The sequence below is a fragment of the Tigriopus californicus genome, chromosome 5, assembly GCF_007210705.1.
Source record: "Tigriopus californicus strain San Diego chromosome 5, Tcal_SD_v2.1, whole genome shotgun sequence".
NCBI lineage: Eukaryota > Metazoa > Arthropoda > Copepoda > Harpacticoida > Harpacticidae > Tigriopus > Tigriopus californicus.
The window spans coordinates 6,679,380-6,695,134 of NC_081444.1; the positions used below are offsets into that span (position 1 = coordinate 6,679,380).

The 15,755-nt window shown below is 41.9% G+C and overlaps 2 protein-coding genes across 3 annotated transcripts in view; one reads left to right on the forward strand and one right to left on the reverse strand.

The window, feature by feature from the left end:
* Positions 1-6,608, reverse strand: part of LOC131880296 (solute carrier family 45 member 3-like) — a 13,856-nt gene extending 7,248 nt beyond the window's left edge. Inside the window, exon 1 of one of the 2 annotated variants that reach the window (XM_059226889.1) lies at positions 6,370-6,608. The gene's annotated coding sequence lies outside the window, so the exon portion shown is untranslated. Of the gene's footprint in view, positions 1-5,228; positions 5,291-6,369 lie in introns of those variants that run through there. The other variant, XM_059226890.1, reaches the window with a different exon arrangement.
* A 606-nt stretch (positions 6,609-7,214) lies between these two features.
* Positions 7,215-14,692, forward strand: LOC131880294 (UDP-glucose:glycoprotein glucosyltransferase 1-like). The gene is made up of 5 exons (XM_059226884.1): positions 7,215-7,663; positions 9,846-10,246; positions 10,314-10,558; positions 10,622-10,810; positions 11,015-14,692. The coding sequence occupies exons 1-5, from the start codon at positions 7,353-7,355 to the stop codon at positions 14,507-14,509; spliced, it is 4,641 nt and encodes a 1,546-aa protein (XP_059082867.1). The 5' UTR covers positions 7,215-7,352; the 3' UTR covers positions 14,510-14,692.
* The last annotated feature ends 1,063 nt before the right edge of the window (positions 14,693-15,755 follow it).

The following is a 15,755-nucleotide window of genomic DNA, read 5'->3' on the forward strand; positions in this document are numbered from 1 at the left end:
TTGAGGCTCCGTCCTCCATTGAGGCTCCGTCCTCCATTGAGGCTCCGTCCTCCATTGAGGCTCCGTCCTCCATTGAGGCTCCGTCCTCCATTGAGGCTCCATTCTCCATTAATATGATTAAGCATTCATGAATTCCAAAATAATTTAAGTTGGTTCGTTTCCATTTTTGTCAATGTCGATTCATGATAGGGAATGTGAAGTATTGGCCTCTTGCTCTTTATCTATGACCAAGACAGTGATAAACTGTGTTGTTTGAAGGGACTATGTACGCCATCGGCTATATTTTGCTGGCTAAGTAATTCCCAAGATTAGAATACAATTTGGCTACTGTGATGGAAAATTTGGAAGACTTGAAAGTGTTTGTATTCCATCAAAAGCGTCCTTGCTGAAATGCACTTTTACCTCGTATAAAATAAATTAAACTAAAAACATCAGTCTCATTCTATAGAAATAAAAATCAATAGCTCAATAAGATTGAATGGAATTTAATCTTTTTCATGTACTTACTTACAAAGTGGACGCATCATTTGAGATAAGCTGAACGGGGTGAGAAAATACAAGAGTTCTTGACGAAAGCATTCACACTTGGTAATTATATACTCGTTGAAACACAGGCTTTTTTCAGAGGAAAATGAACGAACTAACAGAGGATGAGACAGATTTTCATCTTTTTATAGGAAACTGCTTAGTGTTATTTTGACATCTGGAATACCTTAAATGATTGTTTTAAGAGTTTTGGCTAGTTCTCTTTACGAGATTTTCGTTGAACCTTGCATGAGGTTGAATATTTATGTGCGATAGATTTGAGAACAGATTATTCATTCGGAAACTTTGCTCGATAAAAGAACAAGTTACTTCCGAAATCGTTAAAAAATTCCTACTATTTCCAAAATTAACCAAAGAATGCTTTCAAACGAGTGTTGAAAAATCAGGATCAAATTGCTTAATTGATCAATACTTGAATCTTCACTACAAAATTCAAATTAATGATCTTAACAGGCTTTTCAGATGAGCATTTGAGCTTTAGTAAAAGTTAGACACTCACCTTGGGTAAAATATTTTTTAGCTTATTGGGTAACATTTCAAACATGATATAAGTATTGCACTTTGGAGTCACAGAGTGCTTCATGTTTGAATCAAAAAAAAACTTTTCATGGCCGGCTTGGGCAGAGAAAAAATTGGCCCAATTTCCAATTTTGTCAATTTATTTGGCCATTTTCCACTTTCAGATTTAACAAAAGAAATCTGCTTGTTTTCACAACTTTTAGTTGTTTAGTCAATTTTTTTTCAAAGGCTTTTCTAACCTCCAGAGTACAGTTGAAATAAAAGGAAGGGCACTAGTCATTCCTCAATAAAAGGAAGGAATTCCAGTTACAGTCACTTTGGTTAACAATAGTAATTCGTTACACAACTGTTACTCGAAAAAAACGCATTGGCGTTACTCGCTACTTTTCCTAGGATTTAGATGACATACAGCATTGATATGTAATCTTGGCATAGTTGTTCAAAATGTATTGCATCATAATGCTGTAAGGAGTCAAAATTGGGACCCTGGATGGGGTAATGATGGTTAAAAGTTCAAAACAATGTCGCAAAAGTCATGATGGAAAAACAGTATTAGACATTGTCAAGCCGGTAAGGTTCCCTGCTAGAAGCATTTGCCTGAAGTCGTGGAAATGTGGAGGCTTTGGAAATTTGATGAATCATACTCAAAAGCAAGTCAAAGTCAAAGTCAAAGTCAAAGCAAGATTTTCCTTGCTTGACAATTGCACTGAATCAGGTCTTCAATAAAAAAGTGCTTTTTGGTCAACCATTAGAAGAAAATCGATTTCTTGTAGATGAAAAGATTTTATGAATAACCTAATAAATGCAGTTATGCGCTTAATATTTTGTGATTTGTAAATTGGACATCTTTGACATCTTTGTTTCTGATGAGATGCTCACTGGTTCTTGCTCCTGTTTTCTTGTACTGATGGGTTGCATCTTGGATTAGGGCAAGTCCATTTTTTGGACTATTTGAAACCAAACCGGTAAGTGTTGGGAAAGTTGCTCCCCAGTAACTACATATAGACCGATTCCTCTCACTTCGAATATTGCACAGGTGTTTGAGAAGTTCATGAAGTCCAAACTTGTTAAATTTCTTGATAATCATGAAGTCCTTCCTCCTAGCCAGCATGGGTTCCGAGCACAATTTAGCACGGTTACCCAACTAATTGAACATACAGAGTAGGTTATTGAGGGACTAGAGAGCCATGAATCAGTTGATGTAGTTTATGTCGAATTTGCCAAGGCCCTTGACAAGGTACATCATGGTCTTTTAGTTAATAGGCTCCATGACATTGGGATCCAAGGCAAGGTTCTCAATTGGCTAAGAAGTTTCATTTATGGTAGGAAACAATTAGTTAAGGTTGAAGGATCCCTTAGTGACATACATGATGTCAAGTCGGGCGTCCCTCAGGGCTCCATTTTGGGTCCTCTCCTTTTCATTATCTTCATTGCTCCAATTCAGAAGCTTGGTAGTAGTAATGTCAGTATCTCTTCTTATGCTGATGATACAAAATTGAAACTCTGGTTGTCTGTTAGAGGTCTTAAACCAAATCTACTCCTGAGTTGCTGCGAGTAACATGGCACTGAATGGAATGAGATCCGCTCAATGACCTTTGGGTTGACGCCATTAGACACTCCATTATTAGATGATGAAGGTAAGGACATTGAGCAAGTCTCATCCATGAAGGATGAAGGTGTAGTCCTCCAAGATAATGGAAAGTTCGACGAGAATATCCAGTTGAAAGTTGGTAAAGCTTTTCAAACATGTGGTTGGATATATCACACGTTTAAATCCAGAGATAGTATCACAATGCTAACTCTGTACAAGTCGATTGGCCAGCCGCATCTTGAATATGCCTCGTCCATTTGGGCTCCAATGAGTTCAGCAGGTTTGCAAAAGCTCAAGCAGGTCCAACGATGTTTTACTAGGAACATCACAGGATATGGGAGAGCTCTCGTATTGAGAGAGGTTAGAAAGGATGAGACTTTACAGTGATCAGAGAAGATACCAACCCAGGATTTAAGGTCAATTCTAGTGACCGTCGAGATTTAACGTGCGTGTTGAGAGCCTATCTAAAAGTATCTAAAAATATGGATAAGTGGAATTTACATGCCAACAGTACTGCTCCTTTCCCAAATGTGACAGCACTATTCTTTATGGTTTTTGTAAAGGCAGGCACTATAGAGTTTCATAATTTCGCTAATATGAAATGCTATTTACGTATGGAGCTTTGAATTATATACAAGGTTGCAACCTTGCTGGAAATATGTTCAAAATAGCAGACTATGCTCTGTTGTAAAAGGCCGGCTCTACGTAGTACTGTTTTTGACTGGCTACCATACTTTACCTGAGCTTCAAAATAGTTTGGAAATAATTACGCATTGCAGATGTTCATCCATAAATCGAAATTCAACTTGAAATCACTTCACAAAGAGCTCTCAAATGGAAGTTTGGACGGAATTAAAATGCAGACTTTATGATTTAAGATTTGACACCCTGGCCTGTAATTGATGGAAAAGAAAAGGTGGGTCTGTGATTTACTTGCACCCGGTCAACTGCGCACGGTCAGCCAGCGAGGCAGAATTTGCTTTGGGCCCATCTAGCCAGAGAAGTGAAATCCCTTCAACATGGCAAGAAGAATGCATGTGGGGTCGAAGGGGGTAGAGGCCTTAGTTAGCCCTCTAATGCAGGGGCGGGTGGCGGCTTTCCTTTAGGACCACTGTACTGGTGTGATCAATCTGCCCGTGACGCCAGTTTTCAAACCAGTACTGCCAACTTTCACCCCAATTCGATTCTTTCAGGTAGAGTGAAGTAGCATTTTCTGACCCCAAAAAAAGCAATCTGAGACCAATGTTGTCAGTACTGGTATGAAGGGTTGCAGAATAGGCTTATAGGGAGATTGATCACAAGATTACTAGTCAAAACTGAAACGACCATTCAGCTTTAACTCATAATTGAAACCAAGGGATTCCAAGCTCGAGGGCAGTTACGATTTTCTTCGAGTTTTAATGGTCAAGTCACGTTAAGAATGTTGTTGGCAGCTGGAAGTAGGGTCTCTAGCTGGGAAGTAAAGTCAATCAACCACTTCCGACTGCCTTCCCAAGAGTAAACTGACACAGATAACGGGAAATAACAGCCTGCCCGTGCTGCTTCCTGGCTCAGCCTGGCCGATACATTAAGCAGCCTGATTGTGCTGGTAAAGACTAAAGTGGCTGGATCCACAGACCATATAATGACTAGACCTCGCATAGCGCGAGGAAAAATGCGAACACTTGCCTTCATCAGCTGGTACATAAATTTTGTGTACAGTGACTTGCTTTTTCATCCGCCAGCGTGGCCAGATTCAGAGTGAGCTTGTCACTGATAGCGTTCGTTGAAGGCCCAGCGATTGTAGGTCGTTACTACTGATCAGGCAGTCACCCTCCTCTTTTTTGGTGTACAGAGTTGTTGACTTAAAATCCACTTTCCTCTGCACTGAGGTCGGGCCAATGCGACATCTAGTCGTTGGCTAGATCCCTTGCTAGATCCAGAGCTGTAGTGCTGGGTTGCCCTGGGTGACCATTTTAAGACAAGTACAAAACGGCATGGATGAAAGCTCCAGTACAATGGACTTTTTGGCCTTTTATGGCTTGTTCAGGCCATATAGAAGCCATCATAGAAAATCATCAAGAATAGTACTTAAGTACGGAGTTTATGTACTGAACCCCATTTGCTGTTTTGCACTCTTGACCCGCTAGATGGCGATTTCGAAAGTCAGTAGACATGTTAAGTACCAGATCGGATTTAGGCTGTGTGAGCAAGTCAGCCTGCGCCACAATCGCGACAAGAACTGCCATGATTTTAGCGCTTCCAATTCTTCCAAATTTTCATTTACAAAATTGTTTTCCATTTTAGGAAATCGTTCAACAATTATTCTAAACCATTTAAGTCCACCATTCATTTGATAAAGATGACATTGCATAACAAGTGACAAAAATATGCAGGAATATGAAAAAAATATTCTGTGCCAATATCTTGTCATCAGGAAGAAGTGTGGTTGGTGACACTTTCTTCATGGTATTAATAGGTAATTTTTAATATAAATGGTATTTACATCAATAGCACTAGTAAGAAATCCCAAAGCTTTGCACTTCTCTATACTATTTTCTCTGCATTTTCTACAGTTCATGCATGCATATACCCAAAAAATAAAAAAATAGGTTCTCCAGTTGTTAGTCAGGTGGCGCAACACAACAATTGAGATACAACCTGTCATCACACCACTTATGCTGCAAAAAAATATGGTTTACGATTTGCACTTCAGCGGGATCTATGTGACTCAGCCTCTACCAAATACCAAATAAAGGGCCGATTGGGCTGGTTCGTAGTTATGGTGCGTCTACACGACAAATAATTCGGCAAATAATTAGCCATTTCACAAACATTATTTGGGATTTCACAAGCATTTCACAAACATTTCTCGATTTGAACATGCTTAAAGATTGTTTGTCATACAGCAAATATTTCATGGACAACAGCATCCTCCCCAGCCCTTCCAACCAAGGTGTCCATTTTCAGCCAGTACAGAACTTAACTCATTCGATCCATGAGGGTTTATACCAAAGAAAAATGTATTGATTGTGGTTCATTTTGACGCATGATAACCCCAACTTAGAGTATGAAGGGGTCTGGAATTGTCAATCAATGTTTAAAGTCATCAGATGTCATCCTATGCCCCCTTAATTCAGTAGTCATCGGCCCATACCTGGAGATTCTTGGCCGGTTATTAGTCAGCCCTCGTCCGACACACGCGGCCATGATCGGTCCTCTACATACACCCTTGAGACCCAGCATCCAGAGCAGCCAGCCACTTTTGGCTGCTCTTTCGTCCATTTCCCGCCCGCCAATTTTAGCCATGAAAGCCAGATCAGTCGGATCTCGACGGACCGAGTCCAGCCACTGACTCATTACTTTAAAGCTGCCCATCGGTGTTTTTTTTCCAAATTTCATTCCTCAGTTTTCCCTGTGTTCCTTGTTATACTAATCATCTTGTTTACCGTGCATAACATAAATATTGAATGAAAGACCCATTGGGAAATGATACGATCACTTGCAAGTTCATCTGATTAGAAATCTACATCAAAATATTTGTCAAACCGTTTTGATCGGGTAGTTTCACGTGTAGACGGCTCAGAGATGAACTGTTTGTCAAATACCAAACATTTCCGAAATTGGTCGGCAAACTTTGTGACAGAATGTTTCTCGTGTAGACGCATCATTAAAAATAAGGGCCCTTCTTGAATTGAATGGTCGATTAAACACCTCCTAATAGCCATACTTACCACTATGAACTCACACAGACACTTAATTAATTTGTACGAACTATGCTTGCGTCAGCGATTCATGAACACCAAGGACGATTATCGCTTTTTTTTTCTCCAGCCTTCTTTGGCCACAACACCGCTTTAAACTGGATCACAGAGAAACCATCAACATGCAAAACAAATGCGCACACAACTGCCCAAACCATCGTTGGACTCGGCTTGTGTGTCAGACAAGTACCCATGCCTGATTTGAACGCGCGAGTCCAGTAGACTTCGGATATGCTGCGAGCTCGGCGACCTTCAAGGGAAAGCTCTCGTTATGATGTCCTCAAAGCACCCTCGAACAAAGTGAAGTCCTGCTCCTGCCTATACTTTCCCATGTCTAGCTCACCCGCCATAGCGCTCAGGGCTGCTCCACCTCTGCCTGGTCCTTTCTTCTTTTGCACCACGGTAACGGACTCGAACACCATGTTTTGTTTTCGTCCCTTGACGGGACTTGGTCCCCATCTCGATTAATTTGAAAACCCCGCTCTTTTTGGATGTCCTCCCGGTTTCTGGGCTGACAAACCGAGCGTTCTGTCCATTTCTGATTGGATGAATGAACTCAGGGTGAATTTTCGGCTTGAAAATAAGATCCACAAGGCATACCATGCCCAGACGCTTGGACCACCTCGGACACCGAAAGCCTCACAACAACATCATAAGTGCATAAGCGCAATTCAGAGATTACTGCTTAGGAAAGTATTTCCCAACCACTTTGCGCTCACGGGTTATTGCATGGATGGGCACTTTTTGATTTCATCTCTTGGTCGCCCTGCTTGTTTCTTCCGCTGTCTGATTGGTTCTTGTAATCTGTCAACAAATCCCCGCTTCTATGGTGCAGCTAAGTGGGAGACAGAGAGTAAGGCTTGAATCCAAAGTTGACACGGAGTCACGTCGTCTCATCGCCCAATCTTCATTCAGGTGCCATTTGATCGCCTCCTTGGTGAGCCATTCACATCATGAGGGGCTCTTGGGACCGAGGATGGTTATTGTGGGCGATAGGCTTGTGTGGGCTAAGCGCCGTAGTGACCCTGGCCTCGGCTTCTTCATCGTCGGGTTCGGCGAAAAAGAGCAAGATCGTGAGCACGTTGTTGAACGCACCCTGGTCTCAGACACCCTTGGACATGGAATTGGGCGAGTTCTTGGCCAGTGAGCCTCATTATGCCTCAGGATTTTGGCCTTTAGTGGACTTTTGGGTGGCTGAACGTGTGGATTTGGCCCGCATGACCGATGAAGCGGCCTACCAACAGTCTTTGGCCTTTGCTAGTCGGTAAGGCGTGGATTGGTGTTATTAGCATGGCCACACATCATGTGATAAGCTGCCAGACCGTCAAGAGTAATGGCTAGGGCCAAGAGAATTTCCGTGAAAAGTGTCGGAAATCGACAGTTCCTTTGTTCTTTTTCGATCAGACTTGAGGTTGAAAGTAGTTTAGTTGAAAGTAGTGTAACAAAACATACTTTTTCGGATTCGCCGTTGGAAAATCGCATGGCAATCTGTCATTTTTAGAGCCCAAATTTGCCGTCGATCTGGTGGTCAATTTAAGCCGCAGGGCTCCTTCATAGACAATTACACACCCTACACATTAAACGCAGGCCAATACGTAAGTGAATCGCTTCTTTCTTATTTTCAAAGTTAGTTGTGAATAAAGAAAACAAACGTGAAAATGCTAGGAAAAAACGAAAGATATATGATATGATGTAAGTTAAGACGTGTTAGGTTTTTAAGCTAGATAGTTTCTGGAACATTATGACATTTCCAAAAGTGTGAAAGTGAAGAAACATTCTGAAAAGTTAAGGTTTCAGCATAAACCGTTCGGTTCGGTTTCGTGGTTCCTGACAAAATTTGACTTATCAACCAACATTGAACAATTGGAAAAATTAAACCCTTCCATCGATCAACAAACAAAGGCTTTTGATTTCACTTTCTACGAGTAGATTGGCTCGGACAAAAAACGTAAAAATTCGTAGATTCCAGAATCAATAAACCTCTCCAAATCTGACTTTGGTTGATGCTATTTTATGTTAAAGTTGAAGTGAAATCTTTGTATTAAACTTGGCACGTTTAATTCGACGATTATTACCTAAAGCTGTGAGTAAGGGACGCGCTTGAATTTCAAGCTAGGTCGCACACATGTGTGTACATACACTAATTTAAAAGGCAGCTCTTGAATTTCACCTTGGCCACTCTAATTTTATATTTTTGTTTTTTTCAATTACTGTACAAATTCTGTTTTTCAAGTGTGCTCGGTTTACATTGAAGAATTTATTGAAAGAATAACGCGTAGACAATAATTTTGTCATTTCAGTGAAAATGTGAAAGAAAAAAGGAAATAGACGAACCAACTTGGTAAACCTAAAGATGCTACTATGTAAAAAGATGTGCGAGGTTGAATTCACGTCATTACATTTGCCCTATCTGGTTGGTTCAGTTGTCGAAGGACCGGCCAACTGCTTCAAACGAAGCTTAAGAGCGAACCATGTCCGAATCTAGCTCACAAACTGGTATTTCATGAAAAGCTCAGGTCATATAATGGTTAATGTCAGAACTGATACACCACACTTAACTCGCAGGTTCCACAGGGCTATCGTATGTGATGGCAATGATGTTAGAGTAGAAGTTAGCGTCAGAAAAGTTAGTCAAGCTGTTCTATTGTAGTTTGTCAATAACATTTTAAACCAAAGCGCTTTAGTGGATAGCGTATTATTATGTCCAATGTTATGCCCCATCTAATGCATATGAACTAATACAATCGTATCGAAATTTCTCCAATATAGTAAAACTAGAACAGACGGTTTCACAAACACTCGTTTCTGGACATGATACATTGAAGTGAAGGCGTAGTATTTCAACACAACCTTTGGTATAATGTTCTATCCTGAAGGACAATGGCATGCAAGAATCACGACAGATGAAAAAATTCTTTTTTTTTTTTTTTTTTTTTTCTTCTTTTTTTTTTCTATTTTTTTTTTTTTATTTTTTTAAATGTTGCTGTTAGAGGCAAATATGTAAGGTAGCAAAAGAAATGAGAGATACATTCTGTTCTGCTCCCTTCAAAGTAGCAGTACTAGCCTTAGCTAAAGATTCAACGGCGCATCTCATTACAGTGATCCTGCTTATACAATGCTCTAAGTTGGAAGAGCTCTGTATTCAACTCAAGGTTGATTTAGAAGCCTGTTAATTCCTTTACTAATCATTTTTTAAGTAGCGTCACTTGCCACATCTCGAGTGTTTATTAATTCAAGGATATTCTCTAGGTAAACGTAAAGTTTGTAACTAGTCATGAACAATTCAACGGATTAATTTTGATACCAGTGATCAGACCTCATGGGTCCAAAAATCTGACTAAGAATATCTTCTGGTTCTTGAAGTTTTCGTTTTTTTAAATTGATGTTCACTTGATCAGTCCAGTTTCTATGAGTGGTTATGAATTTTGGAAAACATCTTGTTTCAGATTCTTATCCCGGACACAATTGAACTTACTCAAGTTTTCACTCTCCTTGCGAACGAGCTCGCCCAAGGTGGAAATGTTTCAGCAAATTGCAGCTGATCGAGGGGTGCCCAAATTGAATTGTCCGTACGTTTTGGAATTCAATGGAAAACTGACTTGCCAAATTGACGAGCTGGATGTCCAAAATCTGGACGCTGACAAAAATCCACGATTATTCAGCGTTGACCATCACTACGGAAAATCCCAGAGCAAACTTCCTGCTATCATTTTGTACGGCAATCCACGGAATGAGGCTTTTGCATCACCCCATAATGCCCTAAAATCATTGGCCGAAAAGGGCCAAATAGATTACATATATCGGCCTTTCATTCACGAGAGACCCGCACAATCTCTTAGACTATCGGGTAAAGTCATTGGTATGTTTGAGACTGGTTACAGAACTTTGATTCATATGGATAACTATTTTCTCAGGATATGGCGTTGAATTGCAAATTAAGTCAACAGAATACAAGGCACATGACGACAGAAAATACCAGTCCGATGGGGACGGCGAGAACTCTGACTCCGAGGAAGAAAAGAACGACTCCTTGGATGGAATCAACTTTCAAACCTTGAACGATCGACATCCTGCAGATAAGGAGAAACTGGCCGAATTTAAACAGCATTTAATCGACGAGAAAAGTGACATGGCACCCATGAAAGTCTGGCAGTTGCAAGTAGGTGCTTTGTATAACCTTGTATCGCTTTATTGATTTAGCCTTAATGAACTTTCATTGCAGGATTTGAGCCTTCAAGCCGCTGAGCGGGTTTTGAACTCACCTAAAGACAAGCAGTTGAAGACTTTAATGGATTTGGCTCAAAATTTTCCCTCTCAAGCTCGATCTCTCTCCAAGACATCCGTGTCAAAAGAATTGAAGAAGGAGAATAAGAAAAACCAAGAAATGTTCATGATGAACATGAACGTTGCGGTAAGTACGAACTAATTGGTGTTTACATGTTGTGGCGGAATCATACGTTTTTGCTCCAAAATGATACCTTAAACTTTTTGGAACGAAAGATTGCATGGAATTGGACCCTTGAATAGTTTGTGGTAACCTTAGTTTTCTCCCAAAATCATTCATTGGAAAGGGCCAGAACCTTTTTTGAAGTGAGATAACCATTTTATTTTCCAGCCCACCGATGCGGCTTTGTTCATCAATGGCATGTACTTTGATATGGAGTATGTGGATATTTTCTCCATTTTGGACACGCTGAAGTCAGAAGGCCGTGTTTTAGATGGCTTAGGTCGATTGGGACTTACGGACGAGCAAGCCCGAAAGATGATCTCACAAGATTTCACGGCCGCAAATCATAGTTACGGCATTGACGTTCGAGATTCCGCCGTCAATTGGATTAACGATATTGAGAAAGACAAGTTGTACAAAGGATGGTCGGAAAGTGTCAGCGAATTACTCCGCCCCACTTTCCCAGGAATGCTAAGAAGTATCCGCAAGAACTTTTTCAACGTAGTCATCATGTGCGATCCGTCAAGCAAAGAAGCTCGTGGGCTGTTAAAGCTGCTCGAGTCATTCTATGTCCATCGCGCACCAACTCGAATTGGAATCGTGTTTGCAGTGAATGACGATCCCTCTGCCACGGGGAAGACTGATGCGGGCGTGGCACTTTTGAGCGCTTTCAATTATATCTCGGCTGCAAAGGAACCGTATGATGCCTTGGCGTTCATGACGGATGTGTTCAATAAGATGGGTGACGCTGACGACTTGGATGTGAAACTTATTCAAGACCAATTTCTCGAAAGTTACGGGTCGGATGTGAAGTTGGACGACGTTTTCGATGAAGATAGCGAATACGACGTGGGTCGTCAATTGGCCAAAGATTTTGTAAACCGATCCGGATTCAAAGATTTGCCTCAAGTCCTCATGAATGGCGTTCCCATGGAATCCAAGTACATGAGTGGCGAAGAGTTTGAAGAGGGCTTGATGATGTCCATCATGAAAACGACTAACGAACTCCAACGAGCAGTGTATCGCAATCAACTGAAGGACTCCGATGATTGTCTGGATTATCTCATGATGCAGCCCAATATCATGCCTCGTTTGAATGATCGTGTGCTCAAGGAGAGCTCCAATTACATCGAGATGACTGGAGACATCTTGAACCAAATGGACATGGAGTCGTTTTTACCCCTCTCTAAGGCGGGTATGGCGGCCACTTTAGGTGATCATCTGACCTATCTCACGCCTAAAGATGATGCCAAGAAGCTTCATGTACTCACCAGTTGGGTGGCCGGAGATTTTGAAACGCCCCAAGGACGAGATATTGTTCGTGGTGCTATTTCTCATTTGAAGTCCTCTTCTCTGATGAGAATCGGCTTGATTCATAACACCAAAAAGCCTGGCTTAATCTCCAAGATATTGAAGGCCGCCTTCGAGACCTTGGACAATAAGGCTGCCAAGCATTTAATTTCCAAAGTCGTGAAAGAAGACACTGTTAGGAAATTGACCGAGGGGAAAAAGCAATTGAAGGACTATGATATTCCTGGAGCTGACATGAGTGCCTTGTCGAAGGCTATAGAAAGCATCGAGGACTCGGATTTTGACATTCATCGAGTATTTTGCGAGCGTGCACTTGATTTAGAGCCCGGTCAAAATCTCGTGGTAAGCAACGGTAAGCTAATTGGTCCATTGACCGAAAGTGAAGTTTTCGCCGAGGACGACTTCAACTTGATGGAGAAATTCGCCATGAGTCAATACGGCGAGAAAATGGTGAACAATTACTACAGTTTCATGGATACAAAAGCGCCCAAAGTGAGTGATCAAGCTATGAAAATCATTGGATTGCTAATGACGCGATCCCAAAGCAAATCCCGAACTACCATTTCTTTTGCTGGTAATAAGCACACCACGATTCAGATCGAGCCTAACATGCCGGATCTCCCAGCATTTGATATTACCGCCATCTTCGATCCCTTATCGGTTGGATCTCAAAAGATCACCCCTATCCTCTTGGCTTTGAAAGACGTGCTGAATACCAAGATCACAGTTTTCTTAAATTGCGTGGAGAAACATAGTGAAATGCCTCAGAAGAGCTACTTTCGAATGGTTTTAGAGCCTGAGGTTCAATTTGGAGCCGAGGGCAAACTTTTAGCCGGACCCATGGCTCGATTCTCCAATCTACCCGAAGAACCCGTCCTCACCATGCACTATCACATTCCTGATAATTGGCTGATCGAGCCCGTGAAATCAGTCTACGACATGGACAATATCAAATTGGCCAATGCCGAGGGCAACATTCACTCTGAATATGAACTGGAATACCTTCTACTCGAGGGTCATTGTTTTGAAGCTTACACTGGAAACCCCCCTCGTGGACTTCAACTCGTTTTAGGAACGGACAATGAAGCGGTGGTTATGGATACCATTGTCATGGCTAATCTAGGCTATCTTCAATTGAAGAGTAGTCCCGGTCGATGGTTATTGAACTTGCGTGAGGGCCGGTCTTCAGAATTGTACGATATCGTCTCTCATGAGGGGACCGAAACGGCTATTGGCAATGACGGACCCATCCAGGTTCTCATCGACTCGTTCCAAAGCAAAATCGTCAAGTTGCGAGTACAGAAGAAGCCCGATAAGCGGAACGAAGAGCTCTTGGAAGCGGATGCCGGAAGTGAGGAAGGTCAAGGTGGTCTTTGGAATTCGATTTCGAACACGTTTTCGAGTGCCGGTAGCACCGTGGCCAAATCCGAAGAGGGAGATGAGGAGGTGCTCAATATTTTCTGCCTAGCCTCTGGTCATCTGTATGAACGATTGCTCAAGATCATGATGCTCTCCACCATTCAACACACGAAGGCTCCCGTTAAGTTCTGGGTACTGAAGAACTATCTCTCGCCCTCCATCAAAGAATTCTTGCCCGAGTATGCCAAGCGCTACGGTTTCCAATACGAGTACGTTCAATACAAGTGGCCTCGTTGGCTGAATCAACAAAAAGAGAAGCAAAGGATCATCTGGGGCTACAAGATCCTCTTCTTGGACGTGATGTTCCCCTTGGACGTCAAGAAGATCCTCTTCGTTGACACGGATCAGATTGTGAGGGCGGATTTGACCGAGCTCCGAGACATCGATCTCAAAGGCGCCCCCTACGGTTATACACCATTCTGTGATTCCAACAAAGACATGGAAGGCTTCCGATTCTGGAAGTCTGGCTACTGGAAGAACCACTTGGCCGGGCGGCCGTACCACATCAGCGCTCTATACGTGGTCGATTTGGTCAAATTCCGAAAGATTGCCGCGGGTGACCGCTTGAGAGGGCAATATCAGGCTCTGAGTCAAGATCCGAATTCCTTGTCCAATTTGGATCAAGATCTGCCCAACAACATGATCCATCAGGTGCCAATCTTTTCGCTGCCGCAAGAGTGGCTTTGGTGTGAGACTTGGTGCGACCAGACATCCAAAACCAAGGCCAAGAGCATCGATCTCTGCAACAATCCGCTGACCAAGGAGTCCAAGTTGGATGCCGCTCGCCGGATTGTCACTGAGTGGAGCCATTACGACGACGAGATGACGCAGCTGACCGAAGATATCCAGCGAGAACAGAAGGCCAATAGAACGAGTACAAGTAGCAGTAGCTCAAGCACCCTCTCCCACGAATCGAAGCATACAGAATTATAAGACTTGTGGATTCCATTACGTTGTTGTGATACACATTGTTGATTATCTTTTATTGCCTTTTCTATTCGTTTCTTACTTCTTTTTTGGACCACATATGCATTCGCATAACGGTTTTTACCGGCGAACAACTGAAAAATAAAGAGCGCACAAGTAATGTCGTTCCAAGCTCGAGAGTTAAAGATATTTTTGCATTCTCATTTATTTGTTTCATTAATTTGCAGAATAATTAGTTTGTGGATAAGTGGTAGAGGTTATTCATATTCTCTGCATGAATGAAAACAAGTTACAAGGAAACAAACGTATGTCAAGAATCAAAATGTTTGGTCTCATTGATGTATGAAATTGCTGAAAATGTATGATCCCGTCACGGCTGGAAACACATTGGAAACGCCAGTGATAGAAGATTTTTTGACACGTGCGGCAGAAGTGACCAAATAAATTTGGTTCGAGGTTCTTTCATCTCGGTCTTCTCGCACTTGGATTGACGATCTTGAGTCCTTGCAAGGGCGCGGCGAATGTTACACTGCCACAGGACATCAGCTCCTGCACTCCCTTTGCCAATATTGCCTCGGGAATAGCATAGATCGCCTTGATACATTGCGTTCGAGCAATTTATGTAAAATTGGTAACTTTACAACATTGGCAACCCTTGCAAGTGGAAGATGATGTAGAAGATGATCAAATTGTTAAAATATTCAAAACTGAATGACTCTTCTGAATGTCCCGGTCAATGAAGATGAAGAATTAGCCATAGATGGTTTCACTCTTGTTTGTTTCGATAAAGTACGCCCTGGCAATCCCATTTTCCTGTATGGGGGCGTATGTCTATAAACTCTATATGTTAGAACTGACTTGTCCAAATGTCAGAAGGAGAAGTGGACTTTTCAGTTTGTCACATCCAAGGTTTTGGTGAGTCCATTGCTATGACGAATGTACAGTGTGTCCTGAAATTGAGCTCCTCTTTTGTTTGCGCTAAAATGTCAGGATGGGTCCCCTGCGTCCCATGAGTTATGCTGTTATTTACTTACCACAGCAACCTCGATTCAAATTCTGTTGCGATTGGTCCCACCATAGATAACTTCATATATAGATCGATCAAGGGCGCTGCGATCGCATGTTTTCGTCTCAGCTGTCGCTGGTGGAAAAAATGTTTCATTCGTAGTCAAGCTACTTAGGACAACTATGGTGCAAATTTGAATCGTTGACGGCTCGTCCAAATTCAGAGTAGAAACCCCTAATAAGACTC

Excerpts from the sequence above, each read along its gene's own strand:
- LOC131880294 (XM_059226884.1), top strand. The coding sequence starts at position 7,353 with ATGAGGGGCTCTTGGGACCGAGGATGGTTATTGTGGGCGATAGGCTTG. Across the intron at positions 7,664-9,845 it reads TCTTTGGCCTTTGCTAGTCG|ATTCTTATCCCGGACACAAT; the intron begins GTAAGGCGTGGA and ends ATCTTGTTTCAG. Across the intron at positions 10,811-11,014 it reads TGATGAACATGAACGTTGCG|CCCACCGATGCGGCTTTGTT; the intron begins GTAAGTACGAAC and ends TTTATTTTCCAG.